General features: G+C 55.0%; 6 protein-coding genes across 6 annotated transcripts; 3 read left to right on the top strand and 3 right to left on the bottom strand.

Moving 5' to 3' along the window:
• Positions 1-899: 899 nt before the first annotated feature.
• Positions 900-2,203, top strand: BO72DRAFT_512648 (cytochrome P450; the record flags this gene model as incomplete). Its single annotated transcript, XM_040949441.1, has 5 exons — positions 900-1,120; positions 1,170-1,576; positions 1,606-1,713; positions 1,777-1,943; positions 2,023-2,203. The coding sequence occupies exons 1-5, from the start codon at positions 928-930 to the stop codon at positions 2,201-2,203; spliced, it is 1,056 nt and encodes a 351-aa protein (XP_040799884.1). The 5' UTR covers positions 900-927.
• Positions 2,204-3,217: 1,014 nt separating this feature from the next.
• On the top strand, positions 3,218-4,973 carry BO72DRAFT_432018 (MFS general substrate transporter; the record flags this gene model as incomplete). Its single annotated transcript, XM_040943155.1, has 5 exons — positions 3,218-3,579; positions 3,629-3,668; positions 3,734-4,058; positions 4,131-4,758; positions 4,832-4,973. The coding sequence occupies exons 1-5, from the start codon at positions 3,257-3,259 to the stop codon at positions 4,971-4,973; spliced, it is 1,458 nt and encodes a 485-aa protein (XP_040799883.1). The 5' UTR covers positions 3,218-3,256.
• A 235-nt stretch (positions 4,974-5,208) lies between these two features.
• Positions 5,209-6,774, bottom strand: BO72DRAFT_497599 (S-adenosyl-L-methionine-dependent methyltransferase; the record flags this gene model as incomplete). The annotated part of the gene is made up of 5 exons (XM_040948707.1): positions 5,209-5,519; positions 5,622-6,091; positions 6,157-6,280; positions 6,345-6,471; positions 6,544-6,774. The coding sequence occupies 5 exons, from the start codon at positions 6,772-6,774 to the stop codon at positions 5,209-5,211; spliced, it is 1,263 nt and encodes a 420-aa protein (XP_040799882.1).
• A 792-nt stretch (positions 6,775-7,566) lies between these two features.
• Positions 7,567-9,001, top strand: BO72DRAFT_381148 (uncharacterized protein; the record flags this gene model as incomplete). Its single annotated transcript, XM_040941424.1, has 6 exons — positions 7,567-7,728; positions 7,799-8,192; positions 8,254-8,371; positions 8,431-8,498; positions 8,549-8,579; positions 8,641-9,001. 6 exons carry the CDS (start codon positions 7,567-7,569, stop codon positions 8,999-9,001), a joined length of 1,134 nt encoding a protein of 377 aa, XP_040799881.1.
• A 113-nt stretch (positions 9,002-9,114) lies between these two features.
• Positions 9,115-11,225, bottom strand: BO72DRAFT_512627 (arylsulfotransferase family protein; the record flags this gene model as incomplete). The annotated part of the gene is made up of 3 exons (XM_040949440.1): positions 10,239-11,225; positions 10,112-10,177; positions 9,115-10,049 (listed from the first exon to the last, which is right to left on the bottom strand). Exons 1-3 carry the CDS (start codon positions 10,771-10,773, stop codon positions 9,115-9,117), a joined length of 1,536 nt encoding a protein of 511 aa, XP_040799880.1. The 5' UTR covers positions 10,774-11,225.
• A 767-nt stretch (positions 11,226-11,992) lies between these two features.
• Positions 11,993-14,306, bottom strand: BO72DRAFT_449339 (MFS general substrate transporter). Its single transcript, XM_040945000.1, has 9 exons — positions 14,178-14,306; positions 13,923-14,064; positions 13,689-13,849; positions 13,487-13,609; positions 13,071-13,427; positions 12,954-13,007; positions 12,846-12,893; positions 12,458-12,775; positions 11,993-12,377 (listed from the first exon to the last, which is right to left on the bottom strand). The coding sequence occupies exons 1-9, from the start codon at positions 14,188-14,190 to the stop codon at positions 12,127-12,129; spliced, it is 1,467 nt and encodes a 488-aa protein (XP_040799879.1). The 5' UTR covers positions 14,191-14,306; the 3' UTR covers positions 11,993-12,126.
• Positions 14,307-15,722: the final 1,416 nt, after the last annotated feature.

Genomic DNA, 15,722 nt, shown 5'->3' with positions numbered 1-15,722 from the left:
TACATGAACTTGGCCAGGGGAAGGAATCTTTCCACATCACTGCCGGACCAGAAGTATCCGGCTAACATGGCCGAATTGCTTTTGATCAGTTGCTGGCGTTTCGTGCGATCTGGGCACCAGCTGGCGGGTATAGTTGTATCAGCACCATGCCCATAGACAATAAAAGCTAGTGAGGGGAGGAGCGAGGTTGGGTCTCCTCACCGGTTTAGGAAATATTCTTCTATGTTGGTTCGAACATCCAACTCATGAGAATGTCTGTCGACATCCCAGTCCGCGTAGACTCGTGCTAGCAGATCTGGGACGATCAATGTCTGGCCCTGTAATCGGGTCATAAGCGAAGGACTCTCCTGGCTTTTCGTCATAGTAGGAATATTGGCTCGAGGGGATGGGAAGTTTAGAGGTGGGCTGAGACAGTGTTGTCAGGAAGAGAGAGTAATTCTCTGTCCCGAGGGCATTGAGGCTGGTATTGAATTTATAATTCAGCGTTTCTTTCCCAAGACAATGCCCAGGGTCGTAAGTCAGATAACTGAATGCGCAGCGATGTTCATTGGGAGGGAGGGATATGGATGCTTAGCCATGAATGGTTAGAGATTACAAGCACCTTGCAATGGGTTAGCATCTCGGGTTCGGAAAGTGGTATTTACGATTTTGAACCAAGTTCTAACCCCAAAGGTGTAGCTGCATCGAGCTGCAGGTGCCTCTAGCATAGATCATGCATTAGCTGAAAGTGAAAACTAGCTTACTCCATTGACGTAAACCCGTGAGTCGATGGTAGCATACAGCGCGATCCAGCAGTCCATAAGGAAACCAAGTTCCGTTCTGGTGGAAAAAAAGAAAATTATAAGTAGCATCCAGACCTGCGCATTCTCCGATCTCTTGACCCGCCAGAGAGTGACTATCAAACTCCCTGACATTGCTCATCCCAAGATGTGGACCCTTACTCTCACCACCGTGTTCTTGTTCCTTGTAACAAAATATCTTTACCGTCTGTATTTCCATCCCCTAAGGTCGGTCCCTGGACCAAAGTTGGCCGCCATGACACATCTCCATGAGTTCTACTACGACGTTGTCCGAGGCGGCATGTTCATCTGGGAAGTCAAGAGAATGCACGAGAAATATGGTCAGTGGCATTCTCCCTTGAGGCGACTCAGGCTCACGGATTTCTCCAGGACCTATCGTGCGGATCAACCCACGAGAAGTCCACATCGTCGATTTTGCCTTCTATGACGAGATCTATGCGGGGGCAGGCAGGCGACGAGACAAGGACCCGCAGATGGTGGCATTCCTCGCCTCGCCCCATGCCGCGCTGGCGACGGTCGACCACGACCTCCACCGGTCTCGCCGCAATCAGCTCAACCCATTCTTCTCCAAGAAAAGTGTCGGCGCCTTGATGCCTGTCATCTACGAAAAGGTCGATCTTCTCTGTGAGCATCGCACCATGGCCGCCAAAGAGATGACAGTGATCAACCTGAGCGACGCATTTGTGGCGCTCACAGGCGATATCATCACGCACTACCTGTACGGCCAGGACACCGGCTGTCTGGCGTCCAAGCATTTCGCGAACAACGGCATCTGGGTATAATCGCCTCACACATTCTTGGACAGGCGGCCGTGGTTTATGAATCGCTTCGACTAGGTGCGGTTGCAATGCGTCCCTCGCGAGTGGCCCCACACGAGACCTTGCATTACAACGGCTATGCGATACCTCCCGGTGTGAGTGCTGATGCATGGGTCCCCTGTGCGACCACGTATCGTTACTCAAGGCAAATCCTTTAGACCCCGATGAGCACGAGCAGCTACTTCCTGCACCGAAATCCTGAAATCTTTCCAAATCCCGAATCTTTCGATCCAGAACGGTGGATCACTGCGAGTGAGAGGGGTGCGAATCTCTCAAAGTATCTGGTACCTTTCACAAGAGGCACGAGAGCCTGTATTGGGATCAAGTAAGGTTTCTTGGCTGATCTGTTGTAAATGCAGTATAATGTATTGGCCGGATGCTGACGAATATCTCTCTCTTTGTAGTCTATCCTATGCGGAGATCTACACAACGCTAGCCACAATCGTGTGTCGCTTTGATCTGGAGCTCTGCGACACGGCTCCCGAGAGGATGGCATTTACTCGCGAGATGATTGTGCAGAGGCCGGAGGAGGGGGTGTGGACTCTCAAAGCGAGAGTTGTGGGTGCTAGAGAAGACAGGTCATGAGCGCGCTTATAACTTGTCTGAAAACTGCTATTGGTGAATTCGATACATCATTCCTGTTGAGGGTGGTTTGTGATGCTCTGCAACCGCACTTGCAGCAATCCAGGTGGCTGAGGAAGCCTCTAGCGCGATTGGGCTAGCAGGAGATCCACTTTTATTGATAATTATGTTTCTCTGTCATTTGTAGGTCGTAGTATTTACGAAAAGGTCCTAGTATATAGACTGCATGTTGGACTTTTATGTAAGAAGGAAGCTAGCATTGGTAGGGAGGTCCGCACATGCATCCGCACGCACAGTTGCATGCGCCACCACACCAACGATCGGGACTACAACCTTCAGAAGGGGCAGATGGTCTGCACGAACACCTGCACGCGCACGGGTGCTAACACGATTTTCATTCCGGGCACAAGTGACTAAGTCAAGTCGAGGTCTTGACCTATGATCCATCCATGAGCTTCAGATCATTAGACAAAAAGTACCTTTGGATATGCAGTCAGCCACGACGTTTTGACTAGCTCCTCCACCAGTGTCGACAACTATTATATCGGAAAAGGCCCATCGCCAAGGTAGACAAGGCAATAAGACGCGTGCCAAGATTATCAAGCATTGCGGACATTTGGCGCAGATCCCACTGAAGCACGGGAGATTGATATATCCTTTCCCTGGAAGGTTTTGTGGTCATCCATGTTCCTGTCTTCCGTGTATGGCCTGACTCAATCAGCTATTCAGGCTTTAATTATCATTCCAAGTTGGCATCGGAACAGGATTCCTGAGGAAATAGCCGAGCTCGTCTCGCTCGGCTAGGGGACCAAATCACCCGATTTCGGGGCGGCTAGTATAGCGTCGCCAAGACATCCAGCCCACGAGGCACGCAACTCTATCAGCTTTTGAATGGTGGGGTGAATCCCTGCCACTACTCGCCATTCACGCTAAAAGTGGCGTGCTTCAGAGTTGAACAAATATCTTCACGCTTGTCGGCAGAAATGGAGGGTAGTCTCTCTACGCCGAATTGTACTCTCGAAATCTGAATTTTGCGCTATTTCCACCAGCCCTAGCATGAGCGCCTCGATCGAGAAGACGCCTCGGGCTGTGGAAGCCCCCATCCCCGAAGCTTCTGACACCAAAGATGCACAGTTCCAGCAACCATCACCTGAAATACAGCAGCGTCAGAAATGGTACCAATGGTTTGCGCCTACCGACACACCGGCCGAGCGACGCCTCATTCTCAAACTGGACGGCCTTATCATTGTGTTTGTGTTCCTGGCCTACTGGGCTAAAGTGCTCGACTCGTCCGCCACGAGCACCGCCTATGTCAGTGGTATGAGGGAGGACTTGAAGATGTACGGCAATCAGCTGAACTACCTGAATACCGTGTACATGTACGTGCTTCGCCGACGGTTCGATTGCCAACGTCCTAATAGCTTTAAGGGTCGGGTTTATCACGATGCAGATCCCCTTGACATTAGCGGTACGTTCCGCCGGCTTGGGTCTGACCGGGATTGAGAGAGTCTTACCATTGACATCCTCTGGCAGATGACGCGCTTCCCCGTGAACTACTTCCTGCCCGTCGCCGACCTTCTTTGGGGCGTGTTCACTTTGGCACAATACAAAGCGACCAGCGTCACGCAGCTGTACGCCCTGCGCTTCTTCGTCGGCGCCCTAGGCGGCTTCTTCTTCCCCGCCGTCCAATGGTACCTGGGCTGCTGGTACAAGCGCTCTGAACTGGCGCGCCGCGGAGCCATCTTCTTCATCGCCAGTCAGGTGGGCAGCATGAGCTCGGGGTATATTCAAGCGGGCGCCTACGCCCGACTCAACGGGCGGTACGGGATCGAGGGCTGGCGCTGGCTGTACATCATCTGTAAGCCCCGACCCCTACCCTGATCCAGAGCCCGCATAGCCTTGCTCGCCTCAATCCTAACCACCACCCCAGGCTTCGCATGCACCATCCCCATCGCCTTCCTCGGCCTGTGCCTCCTCCCCAGCACGCCCGACAAATGCAAATCCCGCTTCCTGACCCCGGAAGAAATCCACCTGGCACAAGCCCGCATGGCCGCCGAACACCGCCAACCGCGCCAGCCCTTCACCCTCCCGCGCATCCTCACCATCCTCAAGGGCTGGCGGCTCTGGGTGCTAGTGGGCTTCGCCTTCTTCTTCTCCCAAGCGGACGGCGTCTCCTCGAACAGCGGCCTCTCGCTGTGGCTGAAAGCCGAGGGCTACTCGGTCGAGAGCATCAACACAATCACCACCGTCTCGCCGGCGGTGACGATCGTCTCGTCGATCCTGTGCGGCGTGCTGTCGGACATCTACGACGTAAAGGTGGCGCTGATCGCGACGACGGCGGGACTGAACATCTTCGCCTGTGTGGTGCTGGCGATCTGGCGCGTGCCGGTCGGCCTGAAGTTCTTTGCGTTCTTCCTGTCGGGCACGGCGGATGGGATCGCGGCGATCATCTATGCGTGGGCGAATGAGATCTGCGCGCGCAGCGCGGAGGAGCGCGCGTTGGTGATCAGCGCGATGAATACGGTGGGGAATACGTTTGGGACGTGGATTCCGTTGCTGTGAGTATCCTGGGTGTGCCTTCAGGGTGGCCCCGATTGGTATTATGGAAGTCCTGGCTAATGTGGAAAATAGGGTGTGGAAGACGGTGGATGCGCCGCGGTATCTGATCGGGTATAATTGGACGATTGCGCTGGATGTGTGCATGTTGTTGATGCTGGTGGTGTTGCAGCGGTTCTGGCGGCGGGAGCAGAGACGCGCGCAGGCTGGGGTGTAGCATCCCCCCTGATTGTGGACCATTCAGCTCAAGGTTCTTTCAAGCCATGATGAATGCACTCAGTACATTGATTGACGCACCTTCATCTCGTATTAAGCTCCACAGCTGGTCTTCTGAGTCGCAAGCACAGTACATAGATAGATGTTCCACACGCGCCAGCCCTCAATTCCCCACCCCGAGCACAATCAACATCAACCCTCCCCCAACCCACTACATTCCCCTGCTGGTAACACAATCAGACCAACTCACACTCAATCAAACTCTCAACGCCGCGCTGCGCCGCCCAGATCTTGACCACCCTCAACCCCACCCCCTCCAACAACCCCCGCCACTGACTCTCCGTCCGCTCCCCAGACCCAATACTCATCATGATGAAATCCAAACTCGTCGTCTCCCAATACGCCCCCGTATCCGGGATGACATTCTCATTGATGAGCAACTTACTGTACCCCGGCGTCATGGCGGCAGTCAGATTCGCCAGAATCCTCCGGCAGAGATCATCCGGCCAGTCGTGCAGGATCGAATGCAGATAGTATGCGCGGGCGCCTGTTCCTCACGGTTAGTACGCTACGGTCCATACCACCACCCCGATATCACCCTCCTCCCCCGGCCCTCATCCGGCAAAAGGAACCAAAGGAACCAACTTACCGATAACAGGCTGCGCCGTAAAGAAATCATACCCCATCGCCTCCACCCCCAGCTCCCGCACCTCCCCCGGCACAGACGCCACCACCTCCGGCAGATCCTGCAGCACCAACCGACCCGGCACATCGGGCCACTTCCGGCGGAAGTCGAGAAGATCATGCCCGAAGCTCCCGCCGACGTCGACCAGCAACACGCCCTCGTCGCCGATGGCGGGGACGGCCCCCTCGACCAGCTGGTGCCGCACCGGGTAGAAGCCCGGATCCATCCACCGTGGCCGGCCCTGCGCGTACACACCCATGTGGTTGTTGAAGCGGCGGGCGGTGTCGGGCTCGCGCTGGACGTGCTCGAAGAAGTTGAGGCTGGTGCGGTGGCCGAGTTGGAAGGCGGTTTCGGTGGGGCTGGTGGGGTTGGCGTAGCGGGTTTGGGCGAGGAAGGCTGGGAGGGCGAGGAAGCCTTGCGTGAAGCGGGTGGTCCTGTTACGGGGTGTGATCATCAGTAGGGGTCATGGGGGTGAGGGGTGGGGCTGGGCAGGGTGTACATGAGCGGAAAGGCGTCGCTGTATTTTTGCTCGGTTAGGGTTTTGGAGAAGCCCGTGGGTTGGTAGGAGTCTTTGCCGGTTTCGAGGAGGACGCCCATTGCGGCGAGGTGTTTGGTTAGGCGACCTGTGATAAACGGTTAGGTGGGGGTGGGTTGTGCTGGGACATAGGGGGGATGTGGGCAACGCACCGAGAAGGACCGGGTCGACATTTGTGGTTTTGGCGAGCTGGGCGACGGTCGTGGCTTGGTCGGTCGTGCCGAGCGCCGTGAAGAGACCGACGTTGATTCCGGTCTCGATGGCGGCGTAGCTGGTTGTCTAGACCCGAGTATACAATGTCAATGCTTTCGAGTATTGTGCGCGGTGGATCAGGGTGCGTATTGCACGTACCTCGGACCAGCAGTGTCTGAGTATCGCCTCCCGGGGGGTTTCGAGTGCATACACGAGGGCTCGGGTGCTCTCGAGCAAGTCTATCCGTGTTTGGGGGTTTGCGTCGAGGTATGCCTTCCCTTGGGCATGGATCTGGCTCAGGAGCAAGGGGATGTGGGCAGGCAGGTTTGGGGAAATGGCAAGCTGCGCCACATCGGTCTCCTTGTTGAGGGCGCCGTTCTTGTGTGGCATGGTGAGAGCTGGTATGTGTACAAAGGTAGAACAAGGCTGGGTATGGAAAGCAATTGCAAAACGGAGTAAGACCAAAGACGCGTAGACAGGCACGGGCATATAAGCACGGCCATGTCGGGGTAGGGTTCAGGTTGACACTGACGCTTCCCCTGAACTAGTCCTAACCACATCGATATGACAGGCGGGGAACCATGCAGACGGCTCAATCAGTAGTCAGAAATGCTCTGCCTACAGGGGAGATGTCACATGCCAGCTAGGTAGTCTTTTTACTAGTAAGGGTTAAATCCTTAGTTCACAACGGACTGGACGTAGTCTGGCTCTAGAAGTGTATCGGCTGAACCGGGTGAAAACTCGACTAGGATCTGAGATTAAATCCTCCCGTTCGGCCCACCGGGCTCGGCTCAACGGCAGCAGCCTTTAATATCGAGACAGCACACTAGCCGGAGGACCGGCCTTCGCTGGTCGCTGACAGCGCCATATTAAGATTAGCCGGACGAGGCGACCAGTCAGCGACAAAGGAGCATCTCCAACGTATGATTGCAATCAAATGCAACGCACACCACCTAGCAAAGCAAACATGGTTTCGGTCTATGGACTTAAACCTATCAGGGATAACACAATTAACTTAGGACGCGGACCAGGAAAGCGTCCTTTCCCTCGCAGCTCGATTCCCTGTCTCCTTTTACACCCACACGCGTGCACATTTCTCCTCGCACAACAAACTCAATCTTCAGATGAGGGTGGGTTGAACTCCAATCGCAAGCTCAATGAGGCCTTCCCAATCCATAAGCCATGACTCTCGAGTATGCCAGCCCAACCAAGGGCCCCAAGATCCTCGGGGTGTTTTGGGCCTTTTTCTCCGTGAGTGCTGTCACGGTGTCCGCTCGCCTCTATATCCGATCTCGGATATTGAAAAACGTCGGCTTGGACGACTATATCATCGCACTCGCGACAGTGAGTCTTCTCCCGGTCGGATACTACTCGTATCCTCTGCGGAGATTCTGAATTATGCTAATCGCAACAGCTCATCCTCGCGGGGTACACAACCCTTACCACTGTCGTCGTGGCCCGGGGCTACGGCAAGCACACGGCCGCCATCGTCGAGCAAGGAGGCATGGATCGACTGGAACAAGTGCTGCTGCTCAATTACATCAACTTCGCGCTGGGAATCATGTCATTTTCCATTCCCAAACTGGCCATTGCTGCACTGTTGAACCGAATCCTGAACCCCGGGCGCTTCCACCAGGTCTTCCTGTGGGCGTTGACAGGGACGGTGTTCGTGACATCGAGTATCTGCATCATTGTGCTGTTCACCATGTGCGACCCGCCGCAGGCTTTATGGAAGACACAGCTTTTAAGGCACGGTGCAACGTGCCGGCCGCAAGTCGTGCTGGTGGACTATGCGATATTCACTGGAGGTATACTCCCCAACCCGTCTTAGTGCTGCAAACGTCCGCCACACTTACAATTCCGATATAGTTGTCTCAGCCTGTGTCGACCTCTATCTAGCGGTATATCCCACGGTCGTTCTCTCGTCGCTGCAAATGACGCTCAAAAAGAAGATCGCCCTATGTGCAGCGCTGGGATTCGGCGCCATGTGAGTTGGAAACACCTCTTTCTTTGTAGACGAGCTAACGTTGCTGATCACGCGGGCAGTGCGTGCGCAATGGCCATCGTCAAGTGTAACCAGCTCCCTGGGCTTTATGACACGACGGACTCGACCTGTAAGTACAAATTTCGAAACAGGGACTATTTCTTGCCTAAAACGACCTAGATGCAACCGCCGACCTCGTCATCTGGACCAGGTAAGCCCACCCTCACGCATCAGTGCATGTATGGCAGGACTAAGCATCTTTCCTAACTCAGCATCGAATCGAACGTGATTATCATGGCCTCGTGCATCCCGACCCTCGGCCCACTCTACGAGATGGTCCGCGGCCGGCGCTCGTGGAGTTCCTACCAGCGGTACTACAAGGGCCACGCGATCGAGCTCGCCACTTCGCGCAACCGCCCGTTCAGAAAGCCGATGAACTACATGCTCGCGCACGATGAGCTGCTGACGACCAACATCGGGACTTTGAACAATGGCAGCCAGGACAACATTCTACCGACGGGACAGGTACAAAACAGAGATTGCGCAATGGGTCAGATTCACCGGACGGATAAAGTGGTGGTCGAGTGTGAAAAGGCGTGTCCAAAGACACAGAAACAGAAGCCAGCAGTATAGTCCGATATCTGAAATCCCAACCCAAACAACTATCATCTCGTTCTCTCATCAATCATGACACAAGCTCTCAAGAATCTTCCTCGAATCACCAATTTTCACCAGAAACACCCCCCTCAACCCAAGGCCACCCACTCCTGCACACGCACCGCCCTCGTCCGTCCCAAGACACCCCCCTCCTTCCCCACCGCGACAGCGTAAACCCTGCCCGTGGACGCAGCCACCCCGACCCGATCCGTGACCAAAACCGTCTCAAACGAACTCCTCTCCACCTGGCCCAGAAACACCGGCCCGGAGGTCGTGGCATTCCTCCCGGTCCCCAGACCGAGCCCATAAAACCGCCACCCGACCGTCTCCGTATCCCCATTCCAGGACACATAGACCCTCAACGCATCCCGCTTAGCACTACCATCCAGGTACGCCACGATGGCCGGCTCCTCCGCGGGGGTCCCCGTCCAATTGCCCAGAAACCCACGGTAACTCATCCCCTCCTCGGCGATCCACGCATGATACACCACCTCGTCGTCGGCATCAAACTCCGTCATTGCACCCGCCGACCCCCAGTTCACGAAGACGCGTCCGTCGTCCAGGAACTGCGCGTCGCCCTGCGAGGCCGCGCTGATGCCGTACGGCGCGGGCGCCTCGCGCAGCACCGTCGCTGTCTTGGTGTGGAGGTCGAGTTCCACGACGAGCGCGCGCGAGACGTTGTTGTACACTAGTCCCGTGCCGGCGTTGGAGTTGTCGAAGAAGGAGATGGTTTCTTTGGTTGCGGTTTCTTTGGTTGCGGACTGGGCGTGCCAGCGGGCGTGGTGCTGGAAGCCGAAGGCGAAGCCGGTGGGCAGAGTGAAGGTGGAGGGGTTGGAATAGCTGAGTCGCCAGAGGATGCGGCCGTCGGTGCCGTTTACTTTGAAGATGGTCGAGAGGTGTCGGGACGAGACGAGGTAGTTGCCCTCGCGGTCTTTGTCGACGCTGTTGATGTGGATGAAGTCCCAGCTCGTCGAGGCGGTGAGGGCGCTGTCGGCCGCCGCGGAGGCCAGGGAGATCAGGCTTTCTGTTTGGGTCTGGGTTAGTTGGTGTTTGGTATGACGGAAGAGAAAGGTCGGGGATACGTACCAGCTGGATCGATGTGGTCGAGCGCGTTCCATTCGAAGATCAGGTCGCCGGTTGCGATGTCGAATTCTGCGCAGCGGTGTTACTCCAGTCTACTCGTCTCTCATCAGGCTGCACTGAAAGGACATACCCTGGAAATACCCATCCCCAATCCACTGCTGCGACGCATTGCCCCCATACGCCGACAGGTTCCAGGGCGTGGGCGTGTACACCTCCACCAACGCGGTCTTCCCGTCGATGACATTGAACTCGTGGATGGAGGGGATGCGGTGGTTGGCCGCCTTGGCCGTGGCGACGTGCTGGTAGTTCTGATCCAAGAGCACCTGGTACCCCCAGCCTTCGCCATGGGTGTTATCAATGGTCCCCTGGAAGGCCTGCAGCACGGGCTGCTCGTTGTACGTGGTGCGGTGGAAGTTGCCCACGAAGCCCGCGTAGTAACCGATGCCGGACCAGATCAGGTCGCCGTTCTTGCGGTAGATGTAGGCGCCCGGCTGCGCGAGGGAGCCTCCGTACGGTGCGACGAACACGTACTCGGTGCCGTTGGCGTCGGGGGCCTCGACGGTGACGTTCAGCTGGGGCGGGGAGAGGTCCGGACGCGAGCGGTATTGGCCATCGGCGAGGACGGCGGAGGCTGCGGCGGCCAAGAGGAGCAGGATGGAGACCATGGTGGCCGGAGGATATGTACAAGATGCTCGCTTGGTGTTGTGGAAGGTTTACATCGGAATGCCCGCGTCGTCGCGTGGTTTATATTTGTTTCCGTGTGAGTATGCCGCTGCTGCAGTGAATGGAGATGTCCTTCGCGCCTGCCAGCTATTGATGAAATGGCATCATCCAGCAACACTTTTTCCTCATTGCTCACGGTAAACTACGCAGAAGCTAACACCTCGCTTCTGCATGATATACAACCGGAGGCATCCTAATATGGTTCTGATTTGACGTGGCCGTGCATTGTACCATCGCTAGCCGCGATTACGCGATATCCTCCCGCAATGAGGGCTTCGGGACGAGGTCGCTTGGTCGTGCAGAACCTGTTGCGCTGCTTATCCAGCGCCAATGCATCCAATCGATAAGATAAGATTTGACTCTTCCACAACCCATTAGACGGTGTATGACTTGTTCCGCTGAATGCCTGGGTGTCGGCTTGGGGGTGCCGCAACAGATCCTTGGACCTGACGAGTCAATCGACACAGATTCGGTTGTCCTAGCTCTTACCCCTATCCATCACTTGATTCAAAACTCTGACCTGCAGGTCCCGAGCAAGCCTGCAGAAGGTTCCCACCATATGCATCAGGGGATTTAAGCGAGGTCAAAGGTTGTATGACATTTACCGGCATTCCCGGACAAGCTGGATTCGCCATCGCGCTGCGGGATGGCGACTCGCAATGGGGTCATTGGTGATCTCCAACGGCTGTACTGTCTGGACACTCATACGGTGGGCAATTTAGTCAGATATATGCCGGCTGAAATCATTACCAAGCTATTCATGTTTTCCGTACTGTCCCTATGGATTCCTGACAGTGAACACTGGGGTCTTACCTTGCTGGATAATATGCCGATTATCTGACACCAGCACGCAAGCCAGCATGTACATTGCAGCACAAGTCATCCTACAAACTTTACTCTCCACCCAACAATCTATCTCGTTGCATAACAGTTGGGAGCCTACAATCCGACACTCTCACGTGTTGAGGCATGCATAACTCCTGTGGTGAGTCAGCTGCATGAGAGCTTCACCGCATAAGCGCATAACTCCGCCCCATCCCGGACCTCGGTCCAAGCTGACCCGCCCCCGGTGAGCACATTCCCCTACACGGGCATCGGCAATCTCCGCCCTTTTATCCCCAAAACAGCTAAAGCAAGCAAAGCCAGTCAAGTCTAATCTTTCATTCATGAATCATACACGCCGACATCGGCCGGCTCTCATGCCTCCAACCCCTCCTCATTATTATTGTGCAACACAGGAAACAAAAAAAATTCATCCAGAAGCAAAGCCCCCATAACTAATACTCGAGCGCAGATTAATAAGCATACCGATACGTCGGCGCCATATCGCCCATATACTCCTCCTCGGCCTCGGAGATGGCGTTCAGATCGACCGTGCCCTCCGCAATCGCCCGGTCGCGTTTGCGGTTGTCGTGCCAGATGGCCAGGAAGTACAGGCAGGACATGGCGGCCGAGAAGGCCAGGAAGGAGACGCCGATGATGTAGCCGTTGCGGTAGAAGGGGGCGTCCTTCGATAGGAAGGAGTAGGTGGAGATGATGCCGCCGACTGTTCATGGCCATTAGGGTTAGTACTGACCTGTTGGCGGTATATCTGAAGGGGGGGGTATAGGGAGAAGGGACACGCACTATTGCCGAATCCAATCTGCCAGGCGGTTCCCACACTGCGGCGCCGATGACCGCCCAGGTTCATGGCGAACCAGCACACGAGCACGGGCATGGCGCTGTAGCAGCCGCTCGTCACCAGGAAGAGCGCCCCGTACTGGATGTGGTGCTGCGAGGTGCTGTGGATGTTGATGAGGATGCCGAACCCGGCCATGGCGACCAGCATGGGCAGCAGGGTGAAGAGGAAGCGGTGCTGGAAGCGATCGGACAAGTAGGCGATGCACATCGAGAAGCCGAACGCGGCGGCCCAGGGGGGGATGGAGTAGAACTGGGTCTTGATGGCTACACACACGGTGGTGGGTCAGCGCATGTGCATGCTGGTGTAGATGGTGGGGATAACATGACAACATACCTCCGTAGCCAAACGTCTTAATGATGGTCGGCGCGAAGTACGCGTATCCTGCGCGCAGCACATATTAGTGACAGAGTCCCCATCCAAGAACACTAGGATAAGACATACCGTAAGCCGTGACCACCTGGCCGAAATACATCCATCCACCGATGAAGATCTTGTCTGCAGGTCGTCCAGTCAGTTGCACCGCACACGCAGAAATCATCCCTCCGAGGAAGCACGTACAATCCTTGAACACGGCCAGGATATCGCGCCAGCCCGTCTTCACATCGACTGCCGACTTGCCCGCGTCCTGCGCCAGCTTGTCGCGCAGGAACTCCCGTTCCTCGGGGGTGAGCCACTTGACGTCCTCGGGGAAGTCCGGCACGACGAAGAAGCAGCCCATGGCGACGACACAGGTGATGATCCCCTCGATGATGAACACCCACCGCCAGCCCGCCAGCCCGCGCACCCCGTCCATCTTGCCGAGGCCGCTCGCCAGCAGCCCGCCAAACGCGCCGGCCAGTGTCGTCGAGCTGAAGAAGAAGCTAAACCGCTTCTGAGCCTCGCTGCGCTTGTACCACATTCCCAGGAGATAGAAGCCTATTTGAGCCGGGAGATCAGTATGAAAGAGAAAAAGCCCGCGCGAGAGAGAAACTCACACCCAGGAAACAATCCCGTCTCGAACATGCCCAGAAACCAGCGCGTGGCCATCAATCCCCCCCAATTCTGCACGAAACCCTGACATACCATCACGAGGCCGAAACCGAACATACACAGCGAGACTATACCCCAGGAAAAAAAACATCGCGTCAGCACTCAATTTGCACAAGTAGATATCCGTGGTGTTTTGAGTTGACGTACGCCATGTATGCGGCTTCAACTTCTTCATCAACACATTGGACGGAATCTCGAAGATGATGTATGGGACGAAGAAGATCGTCAGGGCGGTGTTGTATTTCGTGCCCGTCGTGATGTGGAGGTCGCTTTCGAGGCCCAGGACCGCCGCGTTACTGATGTTGACACTGCGCGATTCCTTGGTGTCAGAGAGCAACGAGCATGCGCGCGCACAAAAAAAAGGGGGGGGGGGGGGTTTACCGATCCAGAAACGCCAGGAGATACATCACACACAGGCACGGCACCACATGCCAGTCGATCTTGGCCATGAGCTTGCGCTCGTTGACGGTGCCATATTGCGAGGGCTCCGGCGTCAGGTCGCCGTTGTCCACGGGTTGCTTTTCTGCAGTCATGGGAAAAAGAGGAGAAAGGTGGTCAGTGGGTTGCGATCGCAGGAGACAGAAAGACGATCGCAATATTTTGCGGTGGCTGCTGAGGGGGGAGAAGGGAGCTCACCATCCACGACCATAGTCTAATGCGCGTACGCAGCAAGGGGTGAATGCAGGTTGCTACCGAGGTCTACGGGGGATGTCCCGATATATCTAGGAAAAACGGAAAGAAAAGCAAAAGGAAGAGAGAGAAAAGAGCAAAGAGTCGTCATTGCGACTCACGTACGGGCGCCAATGTATTTAAATGAGCGATCGACTCACAGGCGCACCGGGGCCAGCTGAGAGACGATGATTCCCTTAATCCTTGCCCAAAAAATGTGGTACTCTCCGACCCCGGCGGTGGAGACGAACGATGTGCATGAACCAACCATTCCGTGCAGATCCAGAGTAGATGATGCGCTATGGGCAAGCTACCATTGCCGATCGAGTCATCTTTCCCCTCTCCCGCCTGTGGTCACCAAGTCACAGCTCAGTCTCTGCAGCTGGACAATGATTCCTGGGGATGGGATGTGGTCTAGTCTTACTAGCCTGGATGGCGCTCGGCTTTCCCCGCGGCGGACTCCGATGCCGCTCTCGCGGCCACTCAAGTCTTAATTACTCCGTACCTCTTGGGTGATTGGGTGGGGACGGGGAAATACGAGGTCTTGCTGTCGCTCGGCGAGTCGGCGAGATCGGGCCTGTCATTGCTTTTTCTCTTTCATGTCCAAAATTCGAAGATGTTTTACTCCGTAGTATTCAACTAATCTCACTAAGAATAATAGAGGTTGAGGCCCTTTTCATTGATTTTCATTGATAATTGGTAGACGATTTATTACCTAAGATGTTTTCTAGACTACTGATAGTATTTCCTAATTCAGAGAAAGTCTTTATGTATTCTCTCATTCAGAAGATAGAATTCGAAAGACTTTTTTTGAACCAGAGTATTAGAACAAACAAGAAAGAAGAGACTGAGACAATATGATCTGAAGTCATTGCCTTTGGTTGTTTTTGATCTTATTTGATTAGCCCTTCGATTGAAACCATGTGGGATAGAGACAACCCAGTGGGGTAGTTTGTCAAGAGTGAGTTTTGCTACAGCAAGATCAGCAGCTCTGACCCAGCGACTGCAATCTGGATCGACTCCACCGGTCGCCGATCAGGCTTCCATTCCGGGTCCGACCCAGTTCAAGGTCGGTATCATGACAATTGGTGGAGTACTCGGTCCTCTAGATTCCTTTATTCCTCCTGCCAAAAAGAGGAGAGTGATTATGGTGCATACTTTACTACTGACTTCCACCGATAGCATTACAGCTGCTCCCTACTAGGCAGCGTTCAGCAATTGAAGGGCAAACCTGTCATTCAGAAATAAGACCCACTCCAGCCCACTTAACCCTGAATCAATGAGAGAAAGTGGATCAACCAGTCAGACATACTAATCAGATTAAAGCCTCATATGGCAGTGTGCAGATGATTTCTTCTGCGGGAGCATCGACAATGTGTGATGCGGCTACGTAAGTATTGATCAAATCATGTAAACTCTCCATTGCCTCGGAGCAGCTAGCATACATGCTGTTCGTTTCATTCGTGATGCGTGAGAACTAGTGTTGCGTCCCGATGGGGTGCAAGATAGCAG

The sequence above is a fragment of the Aspergillus fijiensis genome (genome assembly GCF_003184825.1).
Source record: "Aspergillus fijiensis CBS 313.89 unplaced genomic scaffold BO72scaffold_33, whole genome shotgun sequence".
Taxonomy (NCBI): domain Eukaryota; kingdom Fungi; phylum Ascomycota; class Eurotiomycetes; order Eurotiales; family Aspergillaceae; genus Aspergillus; species Aspergillus fijiensis.
The sequence above is the reverse complement of the archived record's forward strand: the minus strand, read 5'-3'. Positions and strand labels throughout refer to the sequence as shown.

Coding starts and splice junctions, on each gene's coding strand:
- BO72DRAFT_449339 (XM_040945000.1), bottom strand. Junction 13,850..13,922: donor CTCCTGGCGTTTCTGGATCG/GTAAACCCCCCC, acceptor GGAATCGCGCAG/TGTCAACATCAGTAACGCGG. Junction 13,008..13,070: donor CCTGGCCGTGTTCAAGGATT/GTACGTGCTTCC, acceptor GACGACCTGCAG/ACAAGATCTTCATCGGTGGA.